The 18,050-nt window shown below is 46.5% G+C and overlaps 1 protein-coding gene across 2 annotated transcripts in view; it reads left to right on the top strand.

The window, feature by feature from the left end:
- The first annotated feature begins 1,587 nt into the window (after positions 1–1,587).
- The window catches only part of DAPP1 (dual adaptor of phosphotyrosine and 3-phosphoinositides 1), a 29,233-nt gene continuing 12,770 nt past the window's right edge, over positions 1,588–18,050 (top strand). For both annotated transcript variants that reach the window (XM_081209385.1, XM_081209384.1), the window contains exon 1: positions 1,588–1,891. In XM_081209385.1, the coding sequence (XP_081065511.1) occupies positions 1,791–1,891 (101 nt within the window). In that variant the 5' untranslated portion in view covers positions 1,588–1,790. The remainder of the gene's footprint in view (positions 1,892–18,050) is intronic.

The raw sequence follows: 18,050 nt of genomic DNA, 5'->3' as shown, positions 1-18,050 counted from the left end.
CTAGGTGGGAAGATTATGGCTTGTCTGAGGCTATCCACATGGTCTTTAAGGCTGTGCATAGGTTTAAATCTTGGTTTTCCCTGATCCAAGCCTAGCGCTCTAGGCCAGAGATAGCCAAAGTTGTGTCCTCCAGATGTTATTGGACTATAATTTCCATCAGCTCCATCAAACATGGCCAATGATCAGGGATGATGGAAGCTGCAGCTCAACATCCAGATGTCATGGACTGGCAGGGTGATGGGAAGGATGAAGAGAGATGACCCAGCAAGAGATGTCACCAGAACTAGGACACACTGGGGCAAGCAGGGGATGGAGAAAGAAATACATGGTGACAGAGTATGGTGAGGGGATGGGGGTCAATGCACAGGAACCAGAGCAGCAGAAGGACCCATCATTGGAGGGGCCCCTGTATGCATGAACATGGTGGGCACTGAGGTGTAGAGAACAGTGGCAAGGGCACTCTAGGAGGCTGAGGCAGGCAGGGGCCCACAACCCAGCTCCTTAGTTGGCCAGGTGGGACTCGTTAGCTCTGGGAGGAGGGGTTTGATTCCTCAACTGGAGTAGGCTTGGAGCAGGTGAGGGCCACATGCCTCATCAAGCCCAGGTGCTGCAGTCAACATGCAAAGTACAAAAGGGAAGCAGAGCTCAGCTGCTGGGTCTGCTCAACTGCTGATGTTGATGAACTTTGGCTTGGGTGCTCCTGGACCTCTATGGGACTGTGCTTTGGGTTTGACTCTGGACTGTATCCTGACTACTAGACTTCAGATTTGGCTATTTGGATTGACCCTGAACTGCATTTCCTGACTTTTGGACTTGTGTGGATTTGCCCTCGGACTTTGAACTTTGGCATGGTGACTTGCTGCCAGGCAGGTCAGGGGTTCAGGGCACGGGAGGGCATCTCATTGGCCAACCTGGCTCCAGACAGTTCTCCACAATAGTGCAAAAGAAACCTTTAAGAAAGCTTCAAGCTGCTTTGCTCCCAGGGTGACATCCAAGTTGCAGAACCCTGGGAATATGGTCTGAGTAGAGCGCTGAGTGAGACAGGGTGTATGTTGACACCATCAGGCAATTACTTCACTGTGTGCACATATTATGATGTCAAACAAACAAACAAAATCCAGGCCGACATTTTACCTTCCAGGACTCTTCAATAGAAGACATCTGAAGGCAGCCCTGTTTAGGGAAGCTTTTAATGTTTAATAGGTTATTGTATTTTAGTGTTTTGTTGGAAACCACCCAGAGTGACTGGGGAAACCCATCCAGATGGGCGGGCTATAAATAATAAATTATTATTATTATTATTATTATTATTATTATTATTATTATTAGCAAAATCATACATGCAGGGAGGCACAAATGGCTATGCAAAGCGGCAAATGTTCTCTTTCACACATGCATGTGCACACGCACAATCTTGGAGACAAATACTTGCTCAGGCAATGCTAGTTCCGTATATACACATTCCCAGCATTGTAGTGAGTGATGACAGCAGGAGAGGCGGAACAGCCCAGGCGGCATTCTCCAATGCCTGAACTGGAGAGGCAAGGGAGGGCACTTTGGTGTAAGCAGGGAGGGACTCATTTTTCACTTCCTCATTCACTCCAAGCAGCAGCAGAAGCAGCAGCAGAAACCTCTTGCATGCTTGCTTGCTTGCGTTGTAGAGATTTCCTGTTGTCCACAGAAGGGAGGCAGAAGCCCAAGCAAAAGGGTGCCCATTTGTTCCCTGCCTCCCACCTCTTTCTTCCTCTGGCCAGTGGTACCCTGAAGAGGAGCTGCAACAGGTGCTACGGATGGGCATAGCCGAGATGGAAGAAAGGAGGATGAGCTACCAGCAGGATCAGCGCTGCCACTTGGGGCACAGTGTTGTAGAAGAGGAGCTTCAGAATCTAGGGTGAGAACAAGTAGCTGTGCGTAATTCCAGCAGACAGAGGAACCCTCCATTCCCAGGGAAGCTCTGAGAAGGCTGAGAAAGCCTGCTGACATTATCAAGCTGATGTTATGACACCAGAGGTACCTTTCCTGCTGACCCTTGTCTGCTTTATTTCTTTAGTGCTAGCTCATATGATAACGCCGTGCAGTAGGCTAGGCGGACAGGAACAGTTGTATTGCAAGCTGACACTCCTGTCTGCTGCCCTCCCCACTTTTGGAAGTAAACAGGGCAGGTGTGTTTCTGTGCTGGAAGTTGAAGCTCTGAGCCTTGAATTTAAAAATGCATGATCTCTCGGCTTCACTCACCTCACAGTGTGTTTGTTGTGGGGGAGGAAGGGAAAGGAGATTGTTAGCCGTTTTGAGACTCCTGAAGGGGAGTGAAAGGTGGGATATCAAGTCCAAACCCCTCCTCTTCCTCCTTCTTAATTGCAGGGCCTTGGGTTCAAGCCCCATGTTGGGCAAAAGATTCCTGGATTGCAGGAGATTGGACTAGATGACGCCAAGGTCCCTTCCAACTCTACAGTTCTATGAAAGGGCAAGGGATGAGAGAAAGTGTTCAGTTAGGGATACTTATTTACGTGAAACTCCTTCAAGAACCATCTTTTGCAGTGCAGGTTCCTGTGCATTCAGCCTCAAAAGAAGTCCTTCAATTGTTCTTTAAATGAAACAATGCTGTGTCACTGGTTATCAGCAATATTGCAGCGTTATCCAACAGGATAAGACTCCTAGAATCCCATACTGCTTTCCCTCAGTGACAAAATATTCAGTCAGCTGGTTTAATTGTGTATTCAGCCTACAGACCAATTATATAAAGTATTTAGAGCTAAGCACACTTGCTTCAGATAACATGACGAAACATTCTTGTTTGATGCTGCGAGAATGCAGTTTCTCTACAAGAGATGTGCTACTTGATGAGAAAACTTTTGGATCTCCTTCAACAGCTGAGTAACAACCACTGTTACCTATCTCCAGTCCATAGTTTGGGTTTCTGCTCTCCAGTCTCCCATGTGAATACTTATCTCCCATGAACACAGAGAGCAGCTTTGTACCATTTCCGGCTATTGGTCCATTTTCAGAAATATTGTGTACTCTGTCAACAGGTCTCCAGGGTTTTTCATATTGCTGACTACCTGATTTATTTATTTTTAACCAGAAATGTTAAGATCAAATCTAGAACCTTCTGTATACAAAGCATGTAGTCTACCATCAAGCTATAGTCTATCCCCATGGTTGGCCATAGCCACTGTTAATGTTACATTTGCATCTAGGATAACTACGGTTTGAGCTAACCAGGACTGCCTACAGCAATTGTTTTCAAACCCACCTGAAATTCTATTTTCAAGGTATAGATAGGAGGCTATTGGCTTTAACCATGGTTTGCCTGATAGAGACAGAATACTAAACTATGGTTCTAGATAACTATGGAAGAGAAAGGGAAATCTGAGCACAAGAGCAGGGTAGGATGTGGTGTGAGGGTATAGGAGTTTGTGGCACACTCCTGATCTCCAAACCATGGTAGGGAGATGTGGACTGTCATTTTGAATTAAGTCATTCCTGTGTGACTGTAAATCACTCCTCCCCCCCAATGTTCTGCAGCCTCTAAATACCCTTCATACCAATTGCTGAGAGGCAACAGTGAGGGATAATAATTGTCCTGATTGTGGTCTTGTCATAGGACTAGCGCAGGGGTCAGCAAGGTTTATCTTCCCTAGGCCGGATCGGTCCCACGGAGATCCCTCTGTGGGCCGGACTGTGAGCCTGCGTGAGCGCACCCGCCCATGATTTTGGGCATCTGTGCATGCACAGATGCAATTTCCAGCGCTGTGGAAGTGAGTCTCTGCACCGCACTGGTTTAGCACAGCACGCGAGCGGGTGGCTCAGTTCGGGGGTGGCTCATTGGCCGGTCAAACGTCCTCCGCGGGCCGCTTCTGGCCCATGGATCTTAGGTTGCTGACCCCTGGACTAGCTAGACCTTTGTTCCAATTCAGCAGCTGGGCTCTTCTTGTGTTTGCCTGGATAAATAAACCCCTAAAGAAGTGTAGCACTAACAGCTAAAGCCACACAAACAGTGTCCCTAAAGGTGCAGTGTGTATGTGTGTTCTTCACCATCAGATCTTCTTCCCTTGTGCTGATGTCCCGAGTCTTAAATAAGTTACATTTGCCATGTAGCCAGCCGGAAAAATGTACACGAGAGACATTGTGCCTTGTAAAACTAAAATATAGTTCTCACTGAGATGCTAAACTGTCTCAGACATTAAGGTTTCTTTCCCCCTCTCTCTCTGCCATAAATGAGCATGTGATTATGTGATTTCTTGTGAAAAGAGAAAGGGAATAAAAGTCTGTGGGTCAGAAGTTCCTAAGATTCAGCAGTTATTCACGACACTTTTGGTTTTCTTTGAGCAACTGTGTGGGGGCAGGGGGCAGAGTCTGACGTTGGTTTTCCATGCTGAAAAACACAAGGTGGTTTCTCCCTGTACCGTATTTTCAGTTGTATACATAAAAGAACACAGAGGGAGTTTCCAGGAGGCCTCATTCATCCTGATTTGTTTGCAAGGAGATTAGGCGACTTAATGAGATTAGGCTATTTAATAAGCATTCACCCTGATTTATTTGTGAGGTTTGATGTTGTGTCAAAACAAGTGTTATCTCCCACTTTCTAATGCATTTCCCCATCCCTTCTCGCAAAAGGTCTGAGCTTTCGGGGAAGCAGATTTGTTGCACAAGATCTCCAGATCGTCTAAAACTGTGCAACCTGAACTAGTTGGTTTGTGATTGAATCCCACCTGTTAATACCAACAGTCTGGAAGCGCCCAGAATTTAGAAGCCACAGACTATGTTTTATCTGAATAGCGGAACTGGTTAGAGCATGGTGCTGATAATGCCAAGGTTGCACGTTCAATCTCCATATGGGACAGCTGCATCTTCCTGCACTGTAGAGGGTTGGGCTAAATGATCCTCAGAGTCCCTTGCAACTCTGCAATTCTATGATCTCACTGCAACCCTGCTTCAACTAATGGCAGACTGGCTTTATTACACAGGGGGCAGAAATTGCTCTCTATTTTTCTGGAGGAACAAAGCTAACCAGGAGATACTATGGGAATGTGGAGTTGTAAAAGCCAGAGCGAAATAAAGACTGTATTTAAGTGATCTTAGGAATGAAGAGGGAGTTACTATATAATTAGGCATTTATGAGTCTGGACACTTGTGTCCTTTGTATGAGCTGAGAGAGCATTTTATTTATGCTTTTATTTCTCATATATTTATTCCAGCCTTCAAAAAAGGATTGAACATGTTTGCGTGGGGAAAGCTTTTAAGAAGATGTCATGTACACAAGCAAATAATGGTAATGTAATTTAACATCACAGGTATTTGCTTGTGTAAAGCCACCAGTTGTAGTTGTCTTGGAGCGCTTGTAAGTAATTTGGAAAACAGGAATTTCCAACATCTGCTCATAAAAGGCAATAGAAACAGAAGTCTTAGGACACCTTAATGACTAAAAAGACTTGGGCTCTAATCCATAGACATTTACACAACAATAAATCCATCAGTCTTGAAGGTGTCACACAGAATTCGTTGTGAGAGTGTTCACCTCTTGTGGTATGCGTACCATCTTCAGAGGGTCAACTTAAATGGTTTATAGAAACAAATATCTTTAAACAGCTCACAAGCTGTTAAGAGGATTTAATGCATTCAGTGTAAGGAATCTCAGGATAAAGATTAGGGCTCAATCAAGACCAGGGTTTTTTTCTTGGTGGATTGCGTTACCACCAATTATTGCTTCTGTAAGCAGTTACTGTGCTTAGCTTTGCATAGAAATGTCCCACGCTGTATTTTTTTGGACTTCTGGTCTCACTGTTTAGACTTCTTTTATATCCATGGGTGCATCGCACAATTGCTTTTGGACACAAATGTTCATTAGTTTGCTAAGCTGAATTGAAAGTGGCTATTCTGTTGTTTCTAAAATGAGGAAATCTTTAAAATCTTCTTAGAAACTGCAGTGACATCATCTTGGCCTCAGTGACTTTTCTGTAGAGCAGCAAGTATCTCCCGATAATGCTTTAACTGAGGGTTGATCTCTGCAGCTGCTTTTGGACTGAACTTCCCATCTATGCCGACTTCTGTTTCTTTTTTGTCAGTGGGTAGAAATGGCAGAACTGACCAAATAAGGAAACACTAAACATATTGAGCTCCAAGTTGGGTACAAGATTCCTGCATTGCAGGAGATTGGACTAGATGACCCTCGTGGTCCCTTCCAACCCTACAATTCTATGAAACTTTGCTGACAATCATCTTCCTGGTCTCAGCCATTTTCCTGTGAAGTAGGAGATAGCCATTTGGGGCTTAATTTTCCATCTATGGTTATATTTTGTTTATTTTGTCTGTTGAACTGACCATCCATCACAGATTAAGATTCTGGCTTTAAAAAATATTGTCCACTAAATCAACAACTAGAATCATACCAGACAAGCGCTCACATGCTAGCCTTGCCACCCCATCATTCATTAACTGATGTATGTATAGAACACTTTTGACTGCAATTTACATCATAAAATATACTTCAAGACCCCTGCTGTCCTCTCTTCTTAGGGTCTTATATCTTTAAACCACACGTTGGTTAGGCAGCCCTTCAAAGAGAGGACACCTTCAAATGAGGTATTTTCCTCTGTAATGTAGAATACATGGTCACCTTAGCAGTAATGCACAATGTGAGACTAGCATGCAGGGGTGAAAATGGGCACATTTGACTGGAAATTGTGTGTGTGTGTGTGTGTGTGTGTGTGTGTGTGTGTGTTTATATACACATGCATACATTGCCAGGAAAGGTCATGAGTAAAACATATCTAAAAATACTCTGATTTTATGGTTGCCAGAGTGGGATTTCTGAACCAGAAGAGGTATATAGCATTGCTCTGCAAGGCAGATAATGACCAAAGTAGGCTAGAAAAGGAGATGAAACTGAATTGGCTTAAGGCACGTTGTGTTTGATGAGACCTGAGAGGTATGTGTGAAGAGATGTTGGCCAATATTCAGAGGCAACTCATGCAACCCAGAGAAGTTCTAGGGAACAACCACAAACACGTTATTTCACAAGTCAGTTTCAACAGCACATGTAAACACTGCGAATGAGTCATAGATGGACTTAGCAATATGTTCAGAGACAAGCAATAATTTTAAAAGTGTGCCATGTTAATTCCATGTAATTAGTGGCACTGCTGCTTTCTCTTTCCATCGTATCATCTATAGTTATATGCCAAGTCTTGTACATGAGGCTTTGCTCTCTGACTGACTCTCAAATACTGTCAATGTGGAGGGTTCTCTAAGATCAGTGTTTGTCTCTGGTATCATATGTAATGAAGAGACTTGATAGAGTCTGGTGATATGCCTACCCTCAATCATTTACTTCTCTTGTCATTGCACCATCCAACTAGATCAGGGGTCCCCAAACTGTGCTCCATGGACCATCAGTGAACTTAATTCAGGTGGTCCGTGGCATGTCTGTGGATTTGTGGTTGAAGATGGGAGACAGCACATCAATTGCATTGAATAGTTATGTTGATTTTTTAATTGCATTTTAATTGCTTCTAACTTTTATGTTGTATTGTGTTGCATTACAATCTGAATCTCATGAAATTGCAATTGCTGCAACAAGCAGGAAAAAAGCACCAAGTTGGCCACCATTATTTTCCATTAGCCCATGGCAGGGGGAAGTTTGGGAACCACTGAACTGAACCATAAGAAATGGTTCAACTCAACACCATATATTTATCACCTAGGTAAAGGTAAAGGACCCATGGATGATTAAGTCCAGTCAAAGGTGACTATGGGGTTGTGGCACTCATCTCGCTTTCTCCCCCCCCCCTTTTTAAAGAATATTTATTGAGATTATACAAAAAATTACACATAAAGAAAAAACAAACCAAAAACTAACAAACACAAGCTAACAAGAAAGTTGACAAAAAGACAACCTAGAAAAAGAGAAAAAAGGAAATAGAAAAAAGAAGAAAAAAAGGGAAAAATATTTTAAAATAGGATAAATCCATTTTTCAGTATCTTTGTTACCAAAACCACTTCTTTTCAGTCCAACATCATTTTAACATTCATTAATTTTACAGTATTTCTGCAGATAGTCTTTAAATTTCTTCCAATCTTCCTCCACCATTTCTTCTCCCTGGTCTCGGATTTTGCCAGTCATTTCTGCCAATTCCATATAGTCCATCAGCTTCATCTGCCATTCTTCTAGAGTGGGTAAATCTTGTGTCTTCCAATACTTTGCAATAAGTATTCTTGCTGCTGTTGTTGCATACATAAAGAAAGTTCTAACTCATCTCGCTTTCAGGCTGAGGGAGCCGGTGTTTATCCATAGGCAGATTTCTGGGTCATGTGGCCAGCATGATTAAACCACTTCTGGCACAACGGAACACTGTGACTGAAGCCAGAGCGCACAGAAACGCCGTTTACTTTCCCACCACAGCAGTACCTATTTATCTACTTACACTGGTATGCTTTCGAACTGCTAGGTTGGCAGGAGTTGGGACAGAGCAACAGGAGCTCACTCTGTTGTGGGGATTTGAACTGCCGACCTTCCAATCGGTAAGCCCAAGAGGCTCAGTGGTTTAGACCAGTGTTTCCCAACCTTTCTTGGGCAAAGGCACACTTGCTTCATGAAAAAAATCTCGAGGCACACCACCATTACAGCCCCGTGACGTCAGCGCGCAGCGTCACGCCTGGAGCAGCGGCGTAGCGTGAGTTGTCAGCACCCGGGGCAATGCAAGTAATTTGCGCCCCCTAACCCGGGGCAAGGCAAGTAATTTGCGCCCCCCCTAACCCCTAACCTGCGAGTTGCCGCTGGCGCTGCCGCCCAAACGACGCCGCTTGCCCGGAGGAGGAGGGGGGCAGAGAGGCGAGGAAAATGCAACGGCCCAGCAGCTGCAGCAGCAGCGGCGGAGGCGGGGCTGTGAGGAGGGGCTGCCTGGCGCGTCCTCCGCGGCGAGCGCTGAGAGCCGCTGCCTGCCGGGCGCCTTCAGCCCGGACGCGCGCACAGCTCGTCGGTTCTGCGAGACATGCGGCTCCGCTACAGCCTGCGCCCGAGGCTCTTCGGCGACTCCGGAGGCAGCGAGCGCGCCCCCCCAGATGTTGCGCCCGGTGTGGCCTGCCCCCCTTGCACCCCCCACGCTACGCCACTGGCCGGGAGGGACATGAATTGCTAGCAAATTACATAATCACCTCCTTGAGGGCTGGCTCATCTTCTCCGAAGGCAGAACCCCATTAATTAACAGCACAGACTCACACCATAGCCAAGACGAGGGGGGAAAACCTCAGTCATGCACAGTCACGCACATGTGGGGGCTAAATGAGGACGAAGACCGGGCAGAGAGCAGGGTTCAAATCACCCCACCTGGCCAGGACAATCCCTGGGTGCTCCCTTGGGCCACTCGCCTGACCCACCTCGCAGGGCTGTTATTGCGAGGATAACACGGGGAGAACCACGCGCGCCCCCGGGAGCTCCTTGGAGGAGAAAGCGGGCGATGAATGCAATGCACGAAATATATGAGAGGCGACCAGGTTTTGCAGGTGAGGGGCCCCCGCCAGCCTCCGCTTCCAACACCCGGCGCAACGACGCCGGTTTCCCCCTGGGCTCGGCTCGGGGAGCAGCGCTGCTCCCCCCCGGCTCCCCTTCGCCCTCCCGGCTCTCTCTGCCGCCCACTGGGGACCCCCCTCACCTGCCAAGTCCGGAGCACCGGTGGAAGTTGCATGCATGCATGCAGGGCGCCGCGTTGCCATTGCATTGCACTGCACTCCATGCAATGCCTGCACGCATGCATTGCCTTGCACGCCCGCCAAGGGGTCTCCCCGCGGTCCGATGCGTCCCCTCCGGCGCGGATGCAGCATTGCAAAAATAAACCCCCCCGACGCAGCCCTACCTGGGGGGCAGCCTCCGCCTCCGCCGCTCCGCCTCCGCGGGGATCCCCGGGCTCCATCCTGCCGCCCGATCTCCGCGGGGGCGCAGGCAGGCTGCGCGGGGTCTGCGCGGAAGAGCCCCTGCCCGGCCGGCCGCCACCGCTGCGCTCATTCCATGGCCGGGAGAAGAGCACTTCAAACAAAACGCCCGGCCCGCCAGGCCACGCTGGGAAACGTAGTTCGCGCACCCCGCGCGGGCGCGGAGGCCAAGGGCGAGGGGACTAAGGATCCCGGCAGCCCCCGCGCCGGGGACGGAGGGGGAGAGGCCGGGTGCAGGGATGGAGGGACGGGTGGGCGAGCGAGTGAGTGAGTGGCAGCCGCCAAGCCTTGGCCGAGAGCCAGGAAGGGCCTCCCCGGAGGAGGAGGAGGAGGAGGAGGAGGAGGAGGAGGGAGGCGCAGAGCGGGAGGGAGGGAGGGAACCCCAGGGGTCATCTAGTGACGGCGCCCCAATCGAAAATTTGACTTTTAAAAAAAAATCTTTCGAATTTTTTAATTTTTCCCGCGGCACACCAGGCAACATCTCGCGGCACACTCGTGTGCCGCGGAACAGTGGTTGGGAAACACTGGTTTAGACCACAGCGCCACCTAAGCTAACTTTTTTTGAATGAACCACAGAAATCTGGCTGCTCAAACTATGATGGTTGCAAAATCTATCATGCACATGTCTCCTCTAAATACAATTAAATTCCACAGAATATCAGGGGAAGGCTATATGCAAATCTAGATCTGGAAGTGTGTTTTCCAGCTCAGGGTCCCTGATTTTGGGGGCTAAACTCTGGTATGCAGAAAGTACTCTTTGGTGAGGCCTTCTCCTCTTGCCTAGTCAACAATCTAGAAGCTTCACAACACCTGCCATTTGCAGGGAAGATGTCTACACTTCAGAAAGGATCTAAGGCTTGAACCCACACACTGTGGGTTCACGCAATTTCAGCGATGTGGGTTTAGCCACTTCCGCCCTACAGAGGAGGTGGGGTTGCAGGCATCATGGCCCCAACACGCGCAATTGGGGGAATCCCCGGCTGCGTCACTCCCTGGCCGGCCAATTGGCTGGCTCTGGGAGTGTGGTCTGCCTTATTTAATGCAGGCGCAGCCAGGGATCTCCCTCTTTTGCCACCTTCAGCTGTTCAGCTGTTCCTGTTTCCACCCTCCCGCCCTTTAAGGTTTTTTCGTCTTTGACCTTGCTATGGACCTTGGTTGGTCGCCGTTGAGGGGCCTGGTAGGAATTTTTCCACTTGGCAAATTGGCACCGACCATTTGGTTTTCACCTACCTCGTAGCAAATCGTTACAACTTTCTTGGTGTTGGCGGTTAGGCATTAGTATTGGTATTGTTATGTAGATGGAAGAGGGGAGGAAGCGCCATCACCTGCCCCGCTTATTGAAGGGTAGTCTGATAAAGGATTCCGAAGCCTGTCCGAAGCCTATGGAGGTGAGGGCCTAAGGCACGCCCCTGGACGGTGACTCTGGGGAGTTCCTAGTTGATGTGCATCAGCAGGACTCCCCCTACTGGTGGTTAACCCTTCCCGGACTTCTAGTGGACGGGCTGAAGCTGGATATAGTCGGTTAGGTCCAATGCCTAAGCCAATACCGCTCATCACCTGTAACCAATTAAGTTGTGGCCTTATTTAGCCCATTAACCTTAATAATTGTGTCATGAGTCTTTATTTCCACTGGGGGGGGGGGACTCACCATGCAACCTGGGAAACAGGCTAATTTGCATCGGAAAATGTTCTGTTTGCACTGGGAAAATTTTCTAATGCCCTAAAGGGTGACCTAGCTTGGCGTGCTTTTACTTGTATTCAGCAAACAAAGCAAAAAACCTGGAAGCTGCCAAGCTTGCCTAATAGCGTATCTGCAGTTGGCATCCATTCGTTGTTACCAATGAACTTATGCAATGGAAAATTTTCCATGGGGAACATAGAATGCTTGGGGGAGGGGGAATCCTTTAAGTTTCCCACACACAACATCACAGCTTGTGCAGAGGGGTAGAGTACATACTTTACTTCCAGAATGTCCCATGTTAAAGCCCTGGCATCTCCAGTTTAAAAGATTGGGTTTAGGAAATACCTGCCCAAAGATCTGGAGTCATCAGTGACAGGCAATACCTGGCTAGGTGGAGTACAATTCTGACCTGGTATATATAGGCCTTGTCCATGACAGAATGGCCATAGAACACATACGTTGTGTGCAGAAGATCTGTTTCAGTCTACAGTAGCTGATTGTGGATGTCCCCAGTTGGAAACTCGAGAGAGCCACTGCCAGTCTGTATAGACCATGCAGAGCTGCATGGACCAATGATTTGACTCTGTATGTGGCAGCTTTCTATGTTCCCATCTTCCATGTTCTATGCTGGTATTTTAGAATAGCTCTGTTGACACACAATTTCTATTTTGAACCTCTTCTTCCAGGCGTTTTCCTTCTAAAGGGGCAAAGTGGCTCACTTTCCTAGCAACCTCAATGCCACACTCACATTTACTGCATTCTCCAGTCGGGTGCCTGATGTAACTTACTGGGATCAGTGTACGTTGATGTGACCTGATCCCAATAAATTGCATCAGACCCCTCATTGGTCTTCCTTTTGAAGCTGCAAATAAGGCCTAGCAAAGTTGCCAAGTGCAATTAAACACTGTATTGTTGAATGCATTTTGTGCCTGATTTGTACTGGGAAGAAGGATGACCTTTGTTTTATCAGAATAGCTGTCCAGAGAGAACTGGCCAGTTCTGCTCCTGTCTTCCCTTTGTTGAATTTTATTTTGGGTTATGTATACCTGTTTGTCTAATTTGTACATAGCTACTGTGTGAAAGCAGTTGATAATTTTGGCCTCGGCAGCTCCCCAGTTGCATGCCCTCTCCAAAGGAGCTCAATAGATTTAAATCCATGTGCCAAATTGTATAAGGTTGTGATCCAATGCACATACTCGGGTGTGTGTCCCACATGTATAGCCTCAGGTGTTCACTGCCACCACTCTGCTGGCAATGTTCCTGACAATGCACGTTTATTCAGGGCAAAGCTCCACTGTGTTCACTGATGCTTAAAGGTAAAGGGACCCCTGACCATTAGGTCCAGTTGCACATGACTCTGGAGTTGCGGCACTCATCTCACTTTATTGGCTGAGGGAGCTGGCGTACAGCTTCCGGGTCATGTGGCCAGCATGACTAAGCCACTTCTGGCGAACCAGAGCAGCACACAGAGAGCCGTTAACCTTCCTGCTGGAGCGGTACCTATTTATCTACTTGCACTTGGACATGCTTTCGAACTGTTAGGTTGGCAGGAGCTGGGACCAAGCAACGGGAACTCGCCTCATTGCGGGGATTCAAACCGCCAACCTTCTGATCGGCAAGTCCTAGGCTCTGTGGTTTATCCCACAGCGCCACCCGCGTCCCTCTCACTGATGCTTACTCCCACATAAATATGCTTATGACTGCAACATTATATGTTTTGGGCACTTGTTTTTGCCAGAATGTGTTGTCCCTTTGCATTTCCTACTGGGTGGATTTGATTTAAATCTAATCAATTTAAATCATGATTTAAATCGCTAGTCAGTAAGATTTAAATTTAAAAAAATTTAAAAATTTAAAAAAAATTGAGTTAAATACCCCCCCCCCCGATTTTTTATTTTTTAAATCATTTAGTTTTATCCACCTTGATTACCTACCTTCCCCACTATATCTGATCTTCCTAATCCTGTTATCAGATCATCTCAGAACTGCCCTTTGACTGCTTCTCATTCTGGAAATTTATTAACTAGCTCACAACATGTGTTAAGGATGGCCCTGTGATCTCCAAACCAAGGAGATAAGTAACTATAAGTAAATATACAACCTTTAGAAGACATCTGAAGGCAGTCCTGTATCGGGAAGTTTTTCATGTTTAATGTTTCATTATGTTTTTGTATATGCTGGAAGCTGCCAAGAATGGCTGGGATAACCCAGTCAGATGGGTGGGGTACAAATAAAATGATTATATTATTACAGTGGAACCTCGGTTTTCGAACGTCTCTGCAGTGGCGGAGGAACCCTCTCCGGCACCGGGGGCGGGGCGAACCGCCTGGTGGCACATGCGCAACATCTGTACTGACTGCACACACGCAGCATCCCGTACGGAGTGCGCATGCGCGGCAGCCTGCACACTCCATATGGGATGCCACTCTTGTGCACTGTCTGTACAGGCTGCCACTTGCACGGCAACCTTAAGGGATGCCACATGGGCATGTACATGTATGGCATCCTGTACGGAGTGCACATGTATGGCAGCCTGTATGGTCGCCCATGTGGACAGCGCGCGAGCGGCACCCATACTGACTGCATGCGCCCTTGGGAGAGGCAGGGGCCGTCTTGTCACCCCCCCCCAGGTGGCACCTGGGGTGGCACACCCCCTCCGCCCCCCCACTTTATATACCCCTGCGCCTCCGTAGTCTAACGTTTTGGCTTTAGAACACCAAAAAACTGTTTCGGTTTTTGAACGATTTTCAGAAGCCGAATGTGCCACACGGCTCCCATTTTTAGTTTTCCTATTGTACTGAGGCTTCTGCTTTCAATTTTCGGTTTTCACACGTTTCGGAAGTAGAATGGTTTTCAGGAACTGATTCCGTTCGAAAACCGAGGTTCCAGTGTATTTTCTTTCTACGGGGTCTGTGTAGGTGCTTGTCGGAGTAGCTTCTAATCTTAGCATTTTCATTTTGTTTATTAGATTTATTAGACCCCCAAAGGTCTCCATGTGACTTACAGAGAAAATATATATACAATACATATTACCATAACAGGAAAAGGGTGGGTGTGGTGGAATCATATAATACATTAAGATTTCATATAACATCCATTGAATAAAGCATACAGTGATACCCTTGGTTTACAACCATAATCCATTCCGGAGGTCCGTTTGTAAACCAAAGCAGGTTATAACCCAAGGTGTGCTTTCGCCAATGGGGCCTCCAAAAATTTTTGGTTCGTAATCCAAAAAAGAAGGTCGTAATCCAAAAAAAGGTTGCAAACCGGGACACACACTTCCAGGTTTACCGTGTTTGTAATCCAAAACGTATGCAAACCAAGACATATGCAAACCAAGGTACCACTGTACTCTAATAATAAACAAAGCAATAGTCAGGCCCACTAATGAACATATAAAAATAAACAAAACCTCCCCCTTCCCTTAGTCCAATAATCGTTCACATCAGACCAATAACTACCATTCAGTTGTCTTATTTAGGGTTCTGTGTATTGAGCTTATCCCAGTAGCTTAGCCCAGTAGCCCAAATTCCAATTAAGATAGGACAAGTCCATATGCCTTTGCTTCTTTCACTTCCACGATCCAGGAACCTGGAATCCTTTTTCTTTGGCAAGGCCAGCAGCCAGCCCTGCCACTATATGTTTTGGACAACCTCCATCAGCCCCAGTCTCCACCAACATCTGTGCTGGCTAGAACTGAATGGACTTGTAGTCCAAAACATCTGGTTGGTGAAGGTTGGTGTAGACTGACAGGCAGCGACTCCTCTGGGTTTCAGACATGCCTTCCCAGTCTTAGCTGGAGTCAGCCTAGACCCTTCCACATGTAGATTATGTCTCCTTACCATGACACCACAACCCTTGATGAGCACATTTCTTCTGACAACACAACACTAAATTGTGTTACCTTATTGATAGCACAATAGCTTGTGATTTTTTTTTTTATGTTGTGAGCTGCCTCAGTCTTTGTGTTTATTATTAGCTTTCCTCCAAGGAGCTCAGGTTGGCATACATGGTTTCCCCAACCCAGCCCACTCCATTTAATCCTCACAAGCACCCTGTGAGGTCGTTTGAGCTGAGTGATTGGCCCAAGTCCACCCAGCAAGCTTCATGGCTGATTTGCGATTTGAATCCTCATCTTCCAGAGTCTTGAAGAAGCAGAGTACAAAAGTGACTAATAAAAATAACAGCATATTTCACAAATGCATGTAGCCTCATTTTGGCTTTTTTAAATGGCCAGGATTATTAGTGTGGAGGGTTTTGCTCCCTAGTCCGTTACATTATGGGATATTGAATTGGGTTAATGAGGCAAAAATGGGAGCTGGGTGGGGCTGGTTTCAGGGGCACCAGGTTGAAAAAGGCTGGGCTATGGTGTGAATTGAGATAAAGTCATGGCCATTACCATATATAATGGTAAGGAACTCTACTTGGCCCTCTTCGACTTCTGAGATTTCACAGGACAATGGCCACATATTATGTATCTATATAAAATACCAATGTTTGTAAAGTTCTTCCTTTAATAATAATAATAATAATAATAATAATAATAATAATAATAACAACAACAGTTAATAATAATAATATGTGACCCTCAGATTGCTAATGCCCTGTGCAAAAGATTGATATTTATGAACGCTACTGCATCTTTGGTCCTTCCTTCTGTTTCTACAGCTCAATTACACTGGTTTTATATCTAAAACATCTTGCATTTTACTGCCTAGATTGGGTCACTAAATACCTACTGCGTGTAATATGTAGTAGATTATTGAGGTTGGCTGCGTGCAGAGGGGTGTGTGAAGTATATATGTAGCTCAGCACAGCAGCATTTCTGGCATGCTTCATCTGTCCAAAAGGGGAAGTGTAACAATAAGATGGCTTCCTGGAAAATAAGACTTCAGGAAATGCAGATTTAGAAACTCGCCAAGACGGTTCAAGAATGTCTTGTGCAGTTGAAACCACTGGTTTACACATGGACGCACAGAAGGCACTTTAACCTGACCTTTGACAGGTAAAGCATTTTTGTTTCGTTCATCCCACCTCTTTTGCCAAGTTTACACTATTTGGTTCCGTTTGGAACAAATTTACTTATTACTAGTGCTCGTGAGAGCTGGACCATAAAGAAGGCTGATCGCCGAAGAATTGATGCTTTTGAATTATGGTGCTGGAGGAGACTCTTGAGAGTCCCATGGACTGCAAGAAGATCTAACCTATCCATTCTTAAGGAAATCATCCCTGAGTGCTCACTGGAAGGACAGATTGTGAAGCTGAGGCTCCAATACTTTGGCCACCTCATGAGAAGAGAAGACTCCCTGGAAAAGACCCTGATGTTGGGAAAGATGGAGGGCACAAGGAGAAGGGGACGACAGAGGACGAGATGGTTGGACAGTGTTCTCGAAGCTACCAGCATGAGTTTGACCAAACTGCGGGAGGCAGGGGAAGACAGAAGTGCCTGGTGTGCTCTGGTCCATGGGGTCACGAAGAGTCGGACACGACTAAACGACTAAACAACAACAACGATGCTATTTTTGTAGAAAAAGAGGTGCTGAAACTCACTATGAACGCCTCCCTTTTTCTCTTATAATGACAATGGCACCCACCTGAGAGAGAGGTGCCAGAACTCACCTGAGGTCCAGTCAGTTCTGGCTGGAAAAAAGCCCTGCTTATTATTTATTTATTTATTTTTGTGGCTGTATCCTACCATTCCTTCAAGGAGTTCAAGGTTGCATACGTGGTTCTGCTCCTCTCCATTTTATCTTCACAACAACTCTGGGAGGGAGGGCGGGAAGGAGGGCTGAATGGCTGTCACTGACCCAAGGTCACCCAGCAAGCTTCACAGCCAAATGGGGAGTTGGACTCTGACCTCCCCGGTCTTAGGCCAACACTCTAATCACCATACCATACTGGTTTTTATCATTATAACAGTTTTATCTCTTTTTTATAACTGTTTCTTCCATTGCTGTAACCTGCCTTGGAGTTACTGGGTAGATAAGAAAATATATGAATAAGTAAAATCAGGAGCGGCCCAAACGTTGCAGAGAGAAAGGTGACTGCACCAGGCAGCTGATTTAGGGTGTCTTGAAAAGGTAGTAGGTTGTTAGGTATTTGTTGTCATTTTACAGCCAGGAAGAGAGGTGGGGTGCAGAGTTGCTTGTAGGGTTTTCTGTCTCGGGTGCCAAAATTACTTGGCCAGTCTTGGGTATCACACAGCTTGCCTTGGGGTGGGGACATAGCTGTCAACTTTTCCCTTTTTTAAAGGGAAATTCCCTTATTACAAATAGGATTCCTCGCAAGAAAAGGAAAAAGTTGACAGCTATGGGTGGGGGTGGGGGGGGCAACTAGTAGGATGTGCGTCAGGCAGCAAAATGCCTTGAACAAATTCTTAACACTATGCTTGGCAGATTCCTTTCTTTCAGCCTAACCCACCTGTTAAAATAAACAACAT

This window comes from Podarcis bocagei (assembly GCF_964188305.1).
Source record: "Podarcis bocagei genome assembly, chromosome: 9".
NCBI classification, from domain to species: domain Eukaryota; kingdom Metazoa; phylum Chordata; class Lepidosauria; order Squamata; family Lacertidae; genus Podarcis; species Podarcis bocagei.
The sequence above is the reverse complement of the archived record's forward strand: the minus strand, read 5'-3'. Positions and strand labels throughout refer to the sequence as shown.